The 17,566-nt window shown below is 45.4% G+C and overlaps 2 protein-coding genes across 2 annotated transcripts; both read left to right on the top strand.

Moving 5' to 3' along the window:
- The first annotated feature begins 2,849 nt into the window (after nt 1-2,849).
- Nucleotides 2,850-5,550, top strand: LOC120393084 (maestro heat-like repeat-containing protein family member 2B). Its single transcript, XM_039517696.1, has 4 exons — nt 2,850-2,965; nt 4,086-4,238; nt 4,956-4,982; nt 5,308-5,550. The coding sequence occupies exons 1-4, from the start codon at nt 2,924-2,926 to the stop codon at nt 5,440-5,442; spliced, it is 357 nt and encodes a 118-aa protein (XP_039373630.1). The 5' UTR covers nt 2,850-2,923; the 3' UTR covers nt 5,443-5,550.
- Nucleotides 5,551-12,128: 6,578 nt separating this feature from the next.
- LOC120393082 (maestro heat-like repeat-containing protein family member 2B) lies at nt 12,129-16,924 on the top strand. The gene is made up of 4 exons (XM_039517694.1): nt 12,129-12,183; nt 13,907-14,019; nt 14,837-14,989; nt 16,865-16,924. Exons 2-4 carry the CDS (start codon nt 13,915-13,917, stop codon nt 16,922-16,924), a joined length of 318 nt encoding a protein of 105 aa, XP_039373628.1. The 5' UTR covers nt 12,129-12,183; nt 13,907-13,914.
- The last annotated feature ends 642 nt before the right edge of the window (nt 16,925-17,566 follow it).

Raw genomic sequence — 17,566 nt, 5'->3', positions numbered from 1 at the left:
CTCAAAAGAAAATTTGCTGTGAGAAACCCCAAAAGGAAAAGAGACAAGACAGGGTTTGGTGACTGTATCTCAGGGAGAAGCCTTTCTGCTCAGAAAGAGCTCTTTGCAGCCTCATGTAAATCCAGACAAGGAACACTTTGATGGCGAGTGCTGAAAATGAAAGGAAGGGACCTAGTGACAAATACGCCCCAGAAGGTTTGCAGTTCCATTTGGGGTTGGATTACACTCTGGAGTTCCCCATTCCAGATCCAGCCTCCTTTGAAATTCTTTGGGCTAAAAAATCAACTAAGATTAGGTTTTCTTGTGAGGTTTCTGAGATTTCCTGGCTGCTGTTCAAAATTAGGGCCTGAAACAGCAAAGTGCTGAAAGTTACTAACCTCTGGCTGACTTCAATGGGAGATGAGGGTGTGACTCCTGGTCCTTTGGGTGTCCACTGACTTAGGCTACAGGATCGGGGAAGGATAGCTCAGTGGTTTGAGCATGGCCTGCTAAACACAGGGTTGTGAGTTCAATCCTTGAGGGGGCCACTTAGGGGTCTGGGGCAAAAATTGGTCCTGCTAGTGAAGGCAGGGGGCTGGACTCAATGACCTTTCCAGGTCCCTTCCAGTTCTAGGAGATTGGTACATCTCCAATTATTACCTTGGATTCCCTGGATCTGATCTCTATATAATCAAAGGGTGTCATGTAAAGCCTTTACTGGATACCTGTGTCACACGGCTCATCATAAGCATTGCACAGTGATTGGATGGATAATATATAAGGTGCTATGGTTCTATACTGAAATTGATGCTTTTAAGGTCTGTGAGTTGGGGCTGCTCACCAGAAAGTGATAAACAAGTTTCTTTCAGGCAGGAGACGCTTATCTGCCTGTGAGTAATTATTCACAGTGGATGCTAATCAACAGAGGAAAATTCTAATCAAGTGATTGTGAAGTCTCCAGAGGAGATTTGATACAAGAAAAACAAGCAAACAATAGGGGGTACCCTGTTTTCAAATGAAGACAATGGATGCGTGGAACTATATCTGGAGGTCCAGAGGTATCTGGCCCCAGGTATCCTTCATCTATTGGACGAACTGACAGCTCCTTGTCTTATGAATGGAGGATGATCTTTGGTCTGGGTGTTTCATGCTGGGAGAGAGATTTGGGGGAGCTATCCTTTGTGAGACCGGGAATATTTGGTTATCTAAGTTCAAGCTCTAGAAGTGTGTTAGGATTTTATTTTTACGTAACCATTTGTTTACATTAATTTTACTTGCTGCTTCCCAACTCTCTGATCTTTGTCAATTGAACTCTGCTTGTTTTCACTATAAATGTATCTAAGTCCATGGAGCGGTGATGCTGAGGTGAAACTGGTAAGGTGATGTGTAGCAAACCTATGAATTCTGTGAGTGTCCAGTGGAACAGGGGCTGGACGTTGTGGGGCTGCAGAGAGGGCTCGGCGGTTGGACTGTACCGATTGCTTATCTGTAGAAGGAGAGTGGAACCTGGATGGGGTGAGAAGGGCGTGCTTGTGTTTCCTGTGGCTGGCTGAGTCAGGAGCTGACACCTGGCAGGCACAGAGAAGGTTTTCTCATGCTAAGGGCAGGGGTAGTGAGGTACCTCACAGCCTGGGGACCCTCAGGAGGTGGCAGAATGGGTTCATAGCACTTCAGAGAAGGTGCCTGGTCCTTCGTAGTCCAGGGCCCTTTGCTCAAAGTTTACTAGACCCATCCTCCATCCACTATAAAATCACTCCTCAATGGTCAGATTTCTTGGCTCCATCTCATTCTCCAATTCACTGTCCATCTGGATTTGAGGACTGAGAGGAATCATCACACAAAGGTTAAAGAACGACAGCAGAGGAAATCTGGGTTGTCGATGTTTATAGTTCTCAATAGGGAAATAACCTTCCCATGACACCTGAATATTGGAAAGTTTACAAGAGAGAACAAGGAAGAAAAAAAAACACCAAACAAATAAACAAACAAACCCCACAACAACCCCCAAATTCTTGCAATTAACCATCTGCTTTAACTCTCTTCTTTTACACTCAGTTCCTAAGAACATCTCTGGGGATGATAGACGACAGTGCCTGGAGCAGCCAGATAAGCCTTGAGTTGAACCAGCAGATGGCCAGCTATACCAGCCCCTCCCGTGAAAAGGTTTGTTCTCTGTTAAGGCTTAGTTTCTAGTTAATTTCCCTTGAAATTCTGATTGGGGGGCTGCATAAGGCTTCTCTCAAGGCTTCATTACTTTATATTTTATTCTGCATATAAAATTTGTTTTTACTTGTTCCCTGCTCTCTTGCCCCCCTGCCCTTCCAATATTTGCTTGGACAGGCTGCTTGTCTGTGCTGCATTGTTGGTTCTCTGGCTGGGCTAGATGATGGGATGTTTCTGCAGTATGGGTGCTTGGACTTGGCTATCTTGTTCTTTCCTGAGTGTTGCTGAGCTGGCTCTGTACTGACTGGCACGTTCTGTTACTGGTATGTCAGTGCGGTCTCTTTCTTTCAGAGTTTCCTGTATAAGGCGCTAGGCGTCCTTAGCAGTTTGTCAGGACCTGGGCCACGTTAAATCCCAGCTTCATCAATTTTTGAAAGCAACAGATTATATGGAAGCCCCTGAGAGACAGGTGAGGACTCTGTCCCTCTCCCCACTTTACCAAGTAACCCCTGAATGCTTCCTGTGGGGCTCAGCTCTGAGCTGGCCTGGGACAGATGCCATTTCGCTTCATATCCTCTTCATTGCTGTTTCACTCAGCCCCGCTGCCCATGTGTCTGACGCCTGACTGGCGCTTTACACCACTTCAGCTGAAAGGAAGGGACTCGTGGGTTAGATCCTAACCAGTATTTTCTTGGGTGACAGAGTCATTTCCATCCTTGCACTCTCTGCTGAGAGCCACTTGGACCTCACCCTCAACGCACTTCAGGAGTTTGGGGCTGCAATGAGCAAGGTTACGATTCCTGGGTTCATCAGCCGCCTGAAGGTAAAGGAGCCAGGGGCTTCTCTCCAACTTCCTCTCCCTCTAAACCAGGGGCAGCAGCCCCGGGGTAGTGTCTGCTCTGCTCAGCTCGCATTGTCCCCCAGTGTGTGCGTTCTCGTGGCGCCTGCAGTTAAGCAGAGAGGAGCACACTCTGGAGCTGGGGTTCTCTCAAATGATTTTTATCATCTGATGTCTCATGGCTTAGCGCCCCTCCCATGTACAATGTGTGGGAACTACCTCAGTCGCTTGCATGGAAAAGCTTTAGGGATTTTTAGCATTTTTTTTAATCCCAGTTAGTGGCTGGAAATGAGGAGGTGTGGCAAGCAACATGTGGCCAACCAGCCTGCTTTAGGTAGACCACCAGTGGGCTACGGATGACAATTATGGAACCTGTGATTTAGAGCAGTGGTTCTCAACTTGTCCAGATTAGTGTACCCCTTTCAGGAGTCTGATTTGTCTTGTGTACCCCAAATTTCACCTCCCTTAAAAACTACTTGCTTACAAAATCAGGCATAAAATTATTAAAAAGTGTCATAGCACATTATTACTGAAAAATGCTTATTTTCTCATTTTTACCATATAATTATAAAATAAATCAACTGGAATATAAATATTGTACTTGCATTCTTAGTAGTCTGCTGTAAAACTAGGCAAATAGCTAGATGAGTTGATAAACCCCCTGGAAGACCTCTGCAGACCCTTAGGGGTACACAAGTAGCTCTGGTTGAAAACCACTGATCTAAAGGCTAGAGCAGGAGACTAGGCCTCTGGGCTTCCACTGCTGGCTCTGCCATTTACTCACTGTGCAGCCTTAGGCAAGACATTTAGCGCCTGATCTTGTACCCACCAGTGTCAATGACTAAGCTTCGTTTACATCACTGGGGTAGGTTACGCATTTTAGGCTCTCTGTGTCAGAGTTACCTAGTGGGAATGATGGAGATACTAATATCTCCACGCCTCACAGTTATTATATTGCTTAAATACTTTTTGCAAGTGGTTTGAGATCTTTGGCTGAAAAGAGCTTTGCAAGCGCAAGCTGCTATTGCTGCTGTGAGGAATTCCTCGGTCAGCAGCAGATCAAATTCCAAAGCAAAGGAATCAGAAGAACTTTCTGATTGTCTAGGACTACCACCATGGGAGAAGAGGCAAGACTCGCAGCACCCTGATGCTGGCCTACAGCAGCGTGGCTGTCCATGCTCCAAAAGACCAGCTTCTCTCCCGAGTAGAGGCAGACATCACAGGGAACATCCTTCTCCATTACAGAGCCAGTGGTCAGGTAAGAGCTTTGCGTGATAAGTGTCACATAACTCAAATTTAAAACAGAAATGGATGGAGTGTGAGCTGTCACAAGTTGTATCATGATTGTTGCTCTTCTTTGTATTTTCTCTAGGTTTTTCTATAGTCTTCTGAAATTCTGTAGACCCCAGCTACACAGTAATTCAGATGCAGTGACACTCAGGCTATTCAGAATAACACTCTAACTCCCCTCATATGGATGTGTATCTAGCTCTATCTTTTGCTACCCAAGAGAGACTAGTGCTAGCCTGTATGTAGTTGATTTGCTGTCACGCTGTTTCTTGGACTCACTACTTCCCTTACCTCTTATCTGTCGTCTTGTTTGTCTGTGTGCTCCGTTATTTCTGTTCCCCAGGTGCCTGACTGCTGGTCCTGACTCTCATCTCAGTGCAACCTCTCCACATCACTTTGCCATTCAGTTCTGCCTTGTCTAACTGAGACTCTCACTTAGGCATTGCCAAAAACAGTTGAACCAAACTGAGATCTTCCAGTAGTTCACAAATGCAAATACTACAGAGGATGGCCCCTGATAATGACCTCTGCAAAACACCCCCTCTGGATACCTTTCCTGCCTTTTGGAAGATTTAACAATAGTGATTTCTCTCTGCTCCATATTCACCAGCCAGGACATTTTGAGGATGTGTGTTATGTGGGACTATCAACATTGCTAATAGCTGTTTTGCATTTCGTTTTTCAGGTGCTGGGCATCACTGTTGCGAACAAGGTACATTCTAAATAATCTGCCCTCAGCTCTTGCATTTTCTGTACACAAGTTGCTTGTTTAAATTGCACAGAGTTTGGTTTCCTTGCTACATCAAGCAGGAGTCCTGGCTGCTCTGGTGTAAGTAGGCCTGGATTTATTTGATGAACCTGGGTTTTCTCTTCTTCTGAGGTGGGTGCAGAGCCAGGGTCCTCTACCTTCTGGGGTCTGGGGACACCTCTCTCCTCTCCCGAGGCTAGATTTAATTCCTGATCTTTATCTTCTGGACTCTGGTTCTTCTCTCAGTTTCTCATCCACATCCTCTTGTTTCTCCTTCTCGATTATGTAGGACATGAACCTAAAATTAACCCTCATCCAGAATGTCATGGAGATTAGCTGTGCCATCTTGGAGACCAGAGACTCCCAAGAGTTCAAATTCTCATACAAACTGGAGCTCCTTGGCTACATGTTGGTGAGTGATTAGGAGCTTTGAGGACTGAAGTACAAGAGAGTTTGTTGTAATGTAATGAGACTGGTTTTCTGGGGAGATGATATTTTATCCATTGGCTGTGACTGTACTACTGCAGTCTCATGAGCTACCTGCATGGCACCCAGAATGCTGGGTCCACTCTGAGCATTGGATGCTAACATATATTGTGGGCTGTAACTGGAAGGAATGGCTTGTGTCTTGTGAGTTCTCTTTCTGTCCTCTGTATAGCCTGCAGATGGCCCTACAGCCCATTTCTGAGGCAGAGAGCCTGCTGGGCACGGTGTCTGTTTATTCCAGGTCTGGCATATAGCCCTGTTTCAGGGTGTGAGAGGAAGGCCTCTCTGCCTTTCAAATCCATTTCCCATTTTTGATGTCCCCATTCATGCATTTCAGGACTTCATTAAACAGTAACCACTGGATTCCCTGGCATCTCAGTTCGCTACCAGGCAGTTCTTGCCATTGGACATCTGAGGTAGGCTATTTTCTGCCATATTTCTTGGCACTGTGATGCCTTCTTATTTGTTAATTCATGAGTGTCAGGTTGGGAGCAGTCTAAAGCCTGCAGGGTTTGGCTCACCAGGGCCGCCCGGGGGGAGCAAATGGGGCAATTTTCAGGGCCCCTGGGTGGGGTCCTTCACTCCGGGGCCCTGGAAAACTCTCACGGGGCCCAGGTCTTCAGCAGCAATTCGGCGCGGGGAACTTCCGCCCGGGACCCACCGCCAAAGTGCTGGGCCTTGGCGGCAATTCCCCATCGCCAAAGACCCCAGACCCCCTGAATCCTCTGGGTGGCCCTGTGGCTCACATGCTGCTCACCAGCAGGACTTTAGTTCTTAAGGATTTGAATGTGTCCATTTGGGGGTTTGTGCTCGAAAGACACAAGATTGGAGGTTGTGGGGCATGCAGTACAATGGAGCAGAGTTCAGATGGGGAGGAGGTGTCTGGCTAGCTGGCAGGGGGGAGGAAGCTTGTGGGTTTCTCTAAAAGGAGATTTGAAGTTTTAGCTTTACTTCTAGAGGAGCCAATACTTAAGAGAGGTGCAAAGTGAAGGGTTGTTTGCACTTGGGGTTCTAGATTGGGACAATCTCTAGTCATTGGACCCATTTCTTTTACTTGGAGGTGGTACTGAGTCTAATGCATGACTTTTCTCTCTATCTTTCTTCTGCCAGCAAGCTCAAACCATCTCTGACCCTGGAGGAAAACCGTGAGCTCCTTGGTCAGTGCTTCAAAAGTTTATTTCCCCTTCCTCCCTTGGAGAAGATGAAAGAGGAAGACGGGACAGCAAAGGATGCTCAGCATATACAAGTACGTGACAACAATTCTCCTCGGCACCATCCACTGTATTTCTGCCCAGCAGGCACTGGGTGATGGCAGTCCCACATGGCCCCCCTGCAAGGTTATAGTTAGCTTTCCCCAGCCCACACACACAAATGATCTGTGCTGAGCCTCACTCCTTCTTTTCTGGTTTCAGTCACTCTATGTGAGATCCTTGGAAGCCCTTGGCAAGCTAGTGGAGACTTTGCTGGAGGAAGAACCAACCGCAGACTGGTTCCAGGAAATGTTTGATGTGAGTAGTCCATTGAACCGTGGTGGAGATTGTTTCTTGTGTTACATCAGGGAAGAGTCAGAGATTTAGGGGGTCAAGCTTCAGTTGTGGAGGAATTTTCCACAATGGAGTGAATTTTAGGGAGAAAGCACCCAATTCTTCCTGGGATAAGCGGGCATGTGCCCCACTGAAATCCACAGAAGCTATGCCATTTTATGCCAGGGCTGGATTGGGACCAAGTTCTTACAGTGTCATTGACACTACTTGGAAGCGACAAGAAAATCACCACTGCAGTAGCCAAATCCAAGAGAACCAGTTGAAACTGATCACTTCTTCTAAGAGGAATTCATGAATATTGAGTTAAGCCCTGTGTATGGAAACTCATTCAGAGGAAACTTCCTGTTCCTCAGACATGAACAGAATATTGTGAAGGGCTGAGGGTGGGAGTTTGATGCACGTTCAGTATAAAAATGAAGTTATAAAAGGAGCTGGGCTGGGGACTTCTCTGCTCTTATTCAAATTAATAAAAGAAATGCTTCTCTCTGTCATTTTGCCAATCAATGTGGGAGAAGTTGCCCAGGAAATAGAACACAGCAGCAGACATCAAACAGCATGCAATGTGCTAGACAGCTCCCATCAGACAGTCTACAGCAGACATCACATACACGGGCCCAGATTCATCTCTCATGTAACTCCTTTGGCTTCAATCACCAGAGGTGAATCTGGTCCCTGGGACTGGTATATCTAAGGGCTCTTCCATTAGACATGTAATTCCTTTGCTACATGGAGGTCAGATGCTTTGGAGAGGATTTTAGTGACAATTAAACCTGTTTAAGAGGAACTTTTGGGAGGATTTTCTGGTACTAACTCTGTCCATTCCCCTGCTCTACCAACAGCTCCTAAGGACATGGTTCAGTTCAGGAAGGAGTGGGAGAGAGAGGGCCTTGCAGGCCAGCACCCAGCTGCTGACTGCCTATCGAGAGACAGTTCATAGCACAGTGAGTATAGCCTTACTCTTCCTTGAGCTGACTTCCCTGCTTACATCAGATCTGACACTCAACGCAAATGCATGAAAAACTCTTCCAGGACAGCAGTTGGGATCTCAAGGTGACTAACATCCCTCTGCTTCCGTGAGAGAGAGGTTTACACAACAATGCAGTGACCACACTGCAGGCAGACTGCAAGAAGTAGAGGGAGACAACCGCCAAACTGATGGCTTATTCTATCATTAGATTCACCAAGTCAACAACAAAGAGCTTCCACCTAGTTAACAAGATGCCAAACGCGGTCCCCTTTTGGCATTCCAGACTTTGGCTCCCATCTAAACATCCCTGTCTTGGAAGAGAGGGGAGGGATAGCTCAGTGGTTTGAGCACTGGTCTGCTAAACCCCAGGTTGTGAGTTCAATACTTGAGGGTACCATTTAGGGAACTGGGGTAAAAATCTGTCTGGGGATTGGTCCTGCTTTGAGCCAGGGGTTGGACTAGATGACCTCCTGAGGTCCTTTCCAACCCTGATATTCTATGTCTAATATAGTGAGGGGTTACTGGAAACCTGATTCACCATATGTGGGGTTCACTGATCATAAAGTCCCAGATGCTTATCCCCAGGTCAATGTGAATCTCAGGGCTTCCCCAAATATCACGCTGTCAGCCAATCCTTAACTAAATCTAAGATTTATTGTTAAAAGAAAGAAGAGTTACAAATGGTTAAAAGATCAATATCCAGACAAGTGACTTTCCATGTTCATAGTTCAGGATCACAACAGTGATGGAATAAACTGCTGGTTTGTAAAAGTCTCTCTGGAATCATCCCAACAGATCAGAATCCAAAGGCAGCTTAGATGTAATGTCTGTTAGTTTTCCAGGCATTTTCCAGGTTCTTCCAAATGATTATTTGGAAGATCTCTGTTCTATGGCTTACACTGTCCCTGTTCAACATTTAAACGGTCTAGAGATGATAGGATCAGGCCCAAGCCTTCTCTTTTATAGCTATTCTACCAGGCTGACAAGCCTACCTCACAGAAATTGTCACAGAAGGACCTTCCCCCAATGCAGATGGCCTGTTGTACTTTGCTTTGAAGATAATCTTCTATTTCCTGTGCATACACAGTAAACTAGTTACATTCATTCACATAAGGTAATTAGCCGTTCTTCCATTATAACACAGATAGTTAAGCTGAAGATAATGTAGAAATGATTGGTTTCCTGAAGTGTCTTACATCTTTGATTTTAAGGCTAACTGAACACCTTGCACACATAATTAAGGCAAATAAGCCATGAAAGGGAATTAGCATCTACAAGCTAATTTATTTACATTGTGAAACTTCTAACCCGGTATAGATAACCACAGACAAATACACTTAGCATCTATTGTTCATTTTTGAATGAGTTGATGATTGCTAGTCTAATCGTCTCTTTGAAATTCACATGCACGTGAACTGTCTTGATACAGTAGAAGTGTCTCTTGTTAAGTTATTATGGGTCATACACAGGTTGACTGGTCTGCCAGTGTCACAAATGCATTCTTGGTTCTTATGCTCCCAGGATGCTAAAGCTGAATTTCTATGTAATCCGCTAAGAACATAAAACATAAGAGTGGCTATCCTGGATCCCCCAGAAGAATGGTTCATCTACCCAGTATCCTGTCTTCTGACAGTGGTGGGTGCCAGATGCATCAGAGGGAATGAACAGAACAAGGCAATTGTCAAGTGAACCATCCCCTGTTGGACAGTCCCAGCCCCAGCGTCTGGCAGTCAGAGGTTTAGATACATCCAGATCATAGGGTTGCATCCCTGACCGTGTTAGCTAATAGCCAGAGATGGACCTATCCTCCATGAACTCATCTCATTCTTTTTGAACCCAGTTATACTTTTGGCCTTCACAACATCTCCCTGGCGATGAGTTCCACAGGTTGACTGCATTGTGTGAAGAAATGCTTCCTTTTTTTGTTTTAAACCTGCTGCCTATTAATTTCATTGGGTGACCCCTTGTTCCTGTGATATGTGAAGGGCTAAATAACACTTCCTTATTGACTTTCTCTACACCAGTCATGAGTCTATAGATCTCTATCATAGTCCCTCTTAGTCGTCTCTTTTCCTAGCTGAAAAGTCCCTGTCTTTTAATCTCTCCTTATATGAGAAGTTGTCCCATCGCCCAATAATTTTTGTTACTCTTCTCTGTATTTCTTCCAGTTCTAACATATCTTTTTGAGGTGAGATGAGCAAAACTGCACGCAGTATTCAAGGTGTGGGGTACTGTAGATTTCTATAGCGGCATAATGATATTTACTGCCTTATTATCAATCCGCTTCCTAATGGTTCCTAACATGTTGTTAGCGTTTTTGACTGCATGTGGAGCAGATGCTTTCAGAGAACTGTACACAATGACTCTGAGGTCTCTTCTTTGAGTGATAACAGCTAATTTAGACCCCATCCGTTTGTATGTACAATTGGGATTATATTTTCCAATGTGCGTTACCCAGTTCAGTACAGGAATCAGAGGCACAATGTTACCAGATGTGCCCATTACTTTGGGGAGGCTCATTAATTAGGGTTACTCTTCTGTGGGGGAAGGGAGGGGTGGGGCGGTTCTGTAATTCTATTACTGTGTTGCTTATGTCACTTGTGTGTTCTACTCCTTCCTTCTACAAGTCCCCTCCCAATGGAGCTCTCCTGCAGGACTAGGTTCCCCAGGGCTAATAAGTAGAACTAGGCAGACATGCGTACACACACTAGCAGAGCAAGTCAATCAGCACTCCCCAGCTGATCCCCTCATATGTCCCTGCATTCAGTGGGCTGGGCTGAGCAGCACTTTCAAGCTGGTACCCTCATGTGTCCCTGGTCTCAACAGGCTGGGTTCAGCAGCACTTTCCACTGCTCCCCCCACCCACTTATGTGCCCCAAGTTTAACACATTCCTATCACACTTTCACATTACAATTGTACTGGTAGTAACCCACTTGATGAACAAACCCCACTGTATTTTGGGGTACTACAGGGATCTTTAGCTTAGGTACAAGAAGCGTCGCTGCAGAGTAAATGGGGGAAGCTAAAAACACAAAGAGTAAAATTCAGAGAGAGAGAAGCAACCAGCTGACCCATAACAGTTATTGATTGAATCATAGTGATAACCACACCAGGAGGGCTAAACAAACATAACAGCTACATTTTAAAGGTTAATACCTGAGGTAGGAAGAAAACAGAGAGAGAGAGATGGATCCCACCCACTCCATGAGGCTTGAACTGGTCAGGGTTCCCAGGTGATGGTGGTCGCTCAGGGTCCTGAGTGCTGGAGACAGGCAGAGCCCCATCACGATCAGTCAGGAGATGGAATCCCAGTGGAACTGATGCAGAGTTTGGGCCTATACATCAGAACCCTTACCTGGGCATAGGTAGGGGTTTTGTTGAGAAAATACAATGGTTCAAGGGAGAACACTAGATTTGTTTATGGGTAAACTGATGGCTCAAGGGTTTTCTTTAGGCTAGTCAATAGGAGCTGATCATTCTTGGCTATGGGTGTTGTTTTCTTCCGGGGAGCTCACAAGGCAACTAGGCTGCTTCAGTATTTTGGGATATGAGTCAAAGATTTATTACTAGAATTGGTCTGATAATTGCTGAGCTGAGTGTGTGCAGGCGTAGGTTCATTAGCATCTGGAGCAGGGATTCCCATGATTCAATGCGTCCCTGCTTTTCTGGTCCCAGAGTTCAGTGCGGTTCTCTGTTCTTCATTCTTTATGCTAATCCCTATTCCATCTTTCATGCAGTTGAGGCTAGAGAGTTGTCTCTGTTCTTCATTCTGTATGCAAATGGAGATGTCTTAATCTTGTCACCCTTGTCAGGAGGCATCTAGGTGTGTCTCCCCAAATCCTTCATTGTTCTCTGCAAGCCTTTTCTCTGATCGGTTTTGGTTCAAACAGAGATGGGAATTGGGGGTGTCCTTCAGGAGTCACACAAGCTAGATACTGTGCCCTGGTTCCCCAAAAACACAGAGCTGACTGGTATCAACAATAAAGATGGCAAGTGAAGTCTAGTACAGCTGGAGAACGTTCATTCTTCATTCTTTTAATTAGACTCAGGAAACTTTTCATCAGTTTGGATCTCTGATTGGAGCAATAGCACCATACAGCTGTGATTCACTGGCCACATCTCGTCAGTGGGTGGTTGACTGTATCAGCTGCCTTCTCTGTATACAAGGTGAGAGAGACCATTAGCAGGTATAAGTAATTCTTCAGCTTCTTTCACTGTTGTAATGTCCATTTTCTGCCTGTCTAGTTCTTTCTGTCCTGTCTGTTGGCACTTAGATAACAGAGTGGTGGGCATCTTGTAAATAGCTCATTAGAAGAGACGATTATGATGTGTAAAGAGTGTGGCACACTTCTGGGAACTGTACAAATAATAAATGGTCTGCACCAGGTAGATAACTGCTCAGTTCCTTAGGGCTTCTCTACACAGGGACACTAAGGAGAGTTAATCCAAATGAACTAAAGGTGTAAATTTTAAAGTGTCATTAAACACGTGTGGATGCTCTGATTCTGAATGAAAATGGCCCTTCTTAATTTAAGTGAATTACATGAATTAAACTAACCTGAAAAAAGTAAACTTTAAATCTAAATAAGTGTGTCCCCAGAGGTGTTTAATGAAGTTTAACTAATGCAGTTTGAAAATGAATTTGATTAGCTTTCTTGACTTCTCCATGTAAACAAGCCCTTGGTACTAAACATTTTCATTCTCTTTACCCTGCCACTGGCTGTATTGGAGGGGTTTCCTGGAATAATTCTTTAAACAAAAAGTTCTTGCAGCAGCCCTCTGTCATGAGCATTCAAAGCTATTGGAGTAAGTGTAGGCCATTTTCCCCTTTGTGAAAGAGTGGGACAGGGGTAGGCAATCTATGGCACGGGTGCCGAAGGCGGCACTCAAGCTGATTTTCAGTGGCACTCACACTGCCCAGGTTCTGGCCACCAGTCCGGGGGGCTCCGCATTTTAATTTAATTTTAAATGAAGCTTCTGAAACATTTTAAAAGCCTTATTTACTTTACATACAACCACAATTTAGTTATATATTATAGACTTATAGAAAGAGACCTTCTCAAAACGTTAAAATGTCTTACTGGCATGCGAAACCTTAAATTTGAGTGAATAAATGAAGACTCGGCACAGCACTTCTGAAAGGTTGCCGACCCCTGGAGTAGGATGTTCTTTTCACCTAATGGGATAGATCTTGGTTATTATTTAAGGCCATTTCCAATTAGGGTGACCAGACAGCAAATGTGAAACTCATGCAGGACGGGGGTGTGGGATAATATGAGTCTATATAAGAAAAGACCCCAAAATTGGGACTGTCCTATAAAATTGGGACATCTGGTGACCCTATTTCTAATTATTATTAATCAGTCCTAAAAACAGTGTTGGTGATTCACAAACAGAATAAGGGATTCCAGTCTTTGAGTGTACAACATAGAAATCCCAGCATTGTTTAGAAGTGACGGATGAGCATGGGTTTCCTGCCGAAGGTTTGTCAGCCCCATCTTGAGAGTTTGGTGGAGGATTCACCTCTACATTGGAACCTCACATCTACCTGCATGAGTTGTACTTGAATGTGAGAGTAGATGTAAATAGTGAGAGCAGAGACACTACTGAAACCAGACACCCCCAGAAAGCTGCTCCAAGCTGAATCGATGCTTGTTCAATCCTGTATCAGTCACAATAACATACCACTACTGTTAACTTTCAGACATTTAGGGTGTAATCCCGACTCCATTATAGTCAACAGGAGTTTTGCCATTGACTTTGATGGGGCCAAGATTTTACACTATGCTGATAACAGCCTAGCACATGGATCCTCCTGTATGAATATCCATGCAGTAGAGTTCAGTTTCATTAGTCGTTACAGTACTTTTTTTCCTTTTCTCCACTCCAGGCCAGCCCATGAACCTGGGGTCAGCGGAGGAGGAGCTGAGATGTCTCCGTGACGAACTAACAGCAGCTCCGGACCCCGAGGCTCTGTTTCAGGCATCTTCCAAAATGGCCAGGGTAACTGACTCAAAAAACTTGTGCGGATGTTCTAGTGACCAGGCACCCTTCATTTTACATTTACACTTTCATGATGCCTTTCTGTACTTGGAGCGAGCTGTGGGTGCGGGGCATTCGTTGCTAGTAACCAGCAAGATGCTTTTCATAGATGTGTGCTATGAATGCCATGTAAAATCCAGATTCCACAGAATGTTGCACGCCCATGAAAATGCACACGCAGATGCACACACATGTACCTATCCAGCTATCCATGAGAAAAAACTGTATTAGTGGAACATCAAGCTGAGAACCCATCCAGTCTTCATTCTGTCACCTTGTGGGTTTGCCTTTGCCTATATTTGTGAGCATGCCTCTCTTGACTTCATTGTATATGTTGTAAAAAGATGCAGTGTATCTAAGAGAATACAAACTGGAAACTTACCTCCTGCATAGCCGGTACAATGTTGTGCTAACTGTGCAACAGAAGCTTTGCCTCGAACCTGATCTCATTAGTGTAGAATACAAAAATGTAGTATATAGACTATGGAGAGAATTTTAATCCCAAATGGCTAGCTGGACATGAGGCTAATTAACAAATTGTTAATTAATCAGAGGGGTAGCTGTGTTAGTCTGGATCTGTAAAAGCAGCAAAGAGTCCTATGGCACCTTATAGACTAACAGACGTATTGGAGCATGAGCTTTCGTGGGTGAATACCCACTTCGTCAGATGCAATTTGCTGATGCATAGATCTTTTTCCATAGAGAAATTATGCCTCCAATTTTACAAGTGCTGGAGCAAAACATCATTGCAGTCTCTCCTGTTTTGATTTATTCCCAGGTTGTTAGTGAGTACTTTCCCCCAGAACAGGCCACAGCCTTTATTGAGGCCACAGTGGAAAGTGTGCTGTCTGCCAGCCCCACCTGTGCCACGGCAGCTGGACTGTGGATGAAGGTTATACTGAAGGAGTGTGGAGATGCCATGCTCGATAAGGTAAAACGGGAAACTGGAGAGGTTTTCTGCCTAAACTCGAGGCTTTTAGATCTTTGCCCTCATGTGTAATGAACAAAAATCTTGCTGTTTCTCCCCCTCGGACGTAGAGTCGATTCCATCTCTGTTCTCACCCTAAACTAGGCAGCGGCAGAATCAATAGCAATAGACAGAGAGAATCCAAGGCAAAAGGAAGAAGTTTGGTAATTTATTTGTATGGCTTGTTGCCACAGTATTCAGCCAAGAAAGGCTTGAAAAAACAGACTCTGGGTAAAATACAAGAAGACAGAATGACTGGCACTTGGAGGCATCCAGTTCTTAGGAGGCCTATGGCTAAGGGCTACCTGGATAAAAATAGTCCTGTAGTCATTCCCAGTGAGTCTGGAGCCTGAGCTCTTGCCAGGTTTCAGAGCCTGGGCTGCAGCCCGAGCAGGAACAGCTACACTTTTAGCCACATAGTGCAAGCCCCTCAGGCCCAGGTTGACCTGAGCTCTGAAACTCACTGCTGTGGGATTTTTTTAGTGTGTAGACGTACCCTTTAAGAATAGAAGGAGGAGGAAAACTATAGTGTCTTTGGGATCCACTATTTATATGCCTTATTCTGGAGCCCAGTGCGTTAGGGCTAGATGAAAGGAGCACTCCACAAATCTTCTATCAAGGCTGGTGAAAGGCCTCAGGACAGGGAACCCTCGCAGCAGAACTGCCACGTTTGCACAGTGTTTCGAAGATGTGAAGGGCTAGGAATGAATGAGAGGTCGTCACCTGTTCATAGTCCCAGGCATTTGCACACTGTGTTTAAAGCACTTGCATATTTTGTGCTTGTGGTTGTTTATGAACTGCCATCCTTCAGGCAAATGGTTGCATTTGGCTGCTTAAATCACACCTGCAAAATCTGGGCAAGCAAAGCCTTCTTTTGTGCACGCCAGCTGGTTTTATTTAATGCATAGCTGGGCACCACCACATTAAATTACCTGGTATGTACAGGGAAACCCCGCTCAGGGGCGGCTCCAGGCCCCAGCACGCAAAGCGCGTGCTTGGGGCGGCGCCTTGTGAGGTGCTCTGCGATCGCCTGCGGGAGGTCCACCAGAGCCACAGGTGCCCGTGCTTGGGATGGCGAAATGGCTAGAGCGCCCCTGACCTGCCTGCTATTGCGCTCAATAATGCAGTTAAACTATAACCACGATTTGATGCAAAGTGGCTCCGGCAGCCCAGACCAAAAAAAAAAAAAAGCGGCTGGGCGCTGCGAAGCGCATGCAGCTGGAGAGAAAAAAAAGCGGGCGAAGAGAAAGAGAAGAGAGAGAGAGGCTTTGTGAAGGGAGAGGGCTGGGAGTGCCTGAGGAAAAAAAGCAAAAAATGGAATGTGCCTTCCTGCCTCTTCCCACCTGCCCACTTACCCTTTTGGTGAGAAGAGCCCTCTCTCCCCAGCTGCTCCTCTCTCTTCCTCTGCTGTGTACACATCTCCCTGCTCTACCCCAAGTGTTTCCCTCTCTCTGCATGGCTGAGAGGCTCCCGCTGCTGGGCTCCACCCTTTGCCAGTTACTCGCGGTGGGCAGTTAACCTGAAATGCTAGTAGTTTTCTGCCCAACAGAAATCTGGACTGACAGGCAGTCTGGCTGGCTTGATGGTAACCTGACCCCAGACTAGCAGGCGATCCATTTGATCAGTGGACCCTGATCATACGTGTTATAGCGGGGTTTGCTTTCTGTGTGTGTGTGTCGGTGTTAATTTTACAGCCAGAATGTGGAGGTGTTGTGGTTAGTTACAGACATGTTGAACGTTTGTTTGTGAGGAATTTAAGTAGCAAATGTCTAAATAAGGTTTTGATTCTGTAGAATGAATGAAGAAAAAGGACATTTCTTTCTGGTTTGTTCATTCCAGGTGCCAGCTATTGTGGATATAATATATAGCACATGGCTACTATCAGGAGAGACAGCTTGAGGCAATTCCTGCTGGAGGCAATGTCTGTTTTAGCTCACCATCACCTGGGGCCCAGTGATCTCCAGCCTATTCAGCAACCATCTGCCAATGGACAGGTATATACCCTTCTTGCATTCATCTTGGTAAAACATGGATCCCACAGCTTTGCTGGGAGATGTAAAGACTTTATTTAAACAGCAGATATTTGGATAATTCTGATAGTTATGGACACAGGTCTTTCTCAGGAAAGGTCAAACAGTAAGGTAGAATTAATGGAGAGAAAGTAAAGTATCATTCTCATTTCCATTAATTACATAACTGCTTTGACATCCCTAAGACCTAACTTTACTGGTATAACTGGAGTGTATTGGCCAAAAACATCTACTTCTGAGGGCTGGCTCAGGGCTTTTGCTGCCCCAAGCAGCAAGCTAGAATAAAGCTGCGATGTGATATTTTAGCTCTACTCCTTTGCTCTGAGAAGGGTAGGGGACCAGCACGCCGAATTGCCACCGAAGACCCAGATGTGCTGCCCCTCACCATTGCCTGCCCCAAGCAGCTGCTTGCTGGGCTGGTGCCTGGAGAAACTGGCCTGGCTCTCTAGACACCTGAATTGACCTCACTTTGAAAATTAGCAAATTGCTGTTGATTTGTGCATTTGGCTGC

This window comes from Mauremys reevesii, unplaced genomic scaffold, assembly GCF_016161935.1.
Source record: "Mauremys reevesii isolate NIE-2019 unplaced genomic scaffold, ASM1616193v1 Contig144, whole genome shotgun sequence".
Lineage (NCBI taxonomy): Eukaryota > Metazoa > Chordata > Testudines > Geoemydidae > Mauremys > Mauremys reevesii.
Note: the sequence above shows the minus strand (reverse complement) of the source record. Positions and strands in the feature narration are given on the sequence as shown.

Coding starts and splice junctions, on each gene's coding strand:
- LOC120393084 (XM_039517696.1), top strand. CDS start 2,924: ATGAGCAAGGTTACGATTCCTGGGTTCATCAGCCGCCTGAAG. Junction 2,966..4,085: donor GGTTCATCAGCCGCCTGAAG/GTAAAGGAGCCA, acceptor CTGATTGTCTAG/GACTACCACCATGGGAGAAG. Junction 4,239..4,955: donor ATTACAGAGCCAGTGGTCAG/GTAAGAGCTTTG, acceptor TTCGTTTTTCAG/GTGCTGGGCATCACTGTTGC.
- LOC120393082 (XM_039517694.1), top strand. CDS start 13,915: ATGAACCTGGGGTCAGCGGAGGAGGAGCTGAGATGTCTCCGTGACGAA. Junction 14,020..14,836: donor CATCTTCCAAAATGGCCAGG/GTAACTGACTCA, acceptor ATTTATTCCCAG/GTTGTTAGTGAGTACTTTCC. Junction 14,990..16,864: donor GAGATGCCATGCTCGATAAG/GTAAAACGGGAA, acceptor TGTTCATTCCAG/GTGCCAGCTATTGTGGATAT.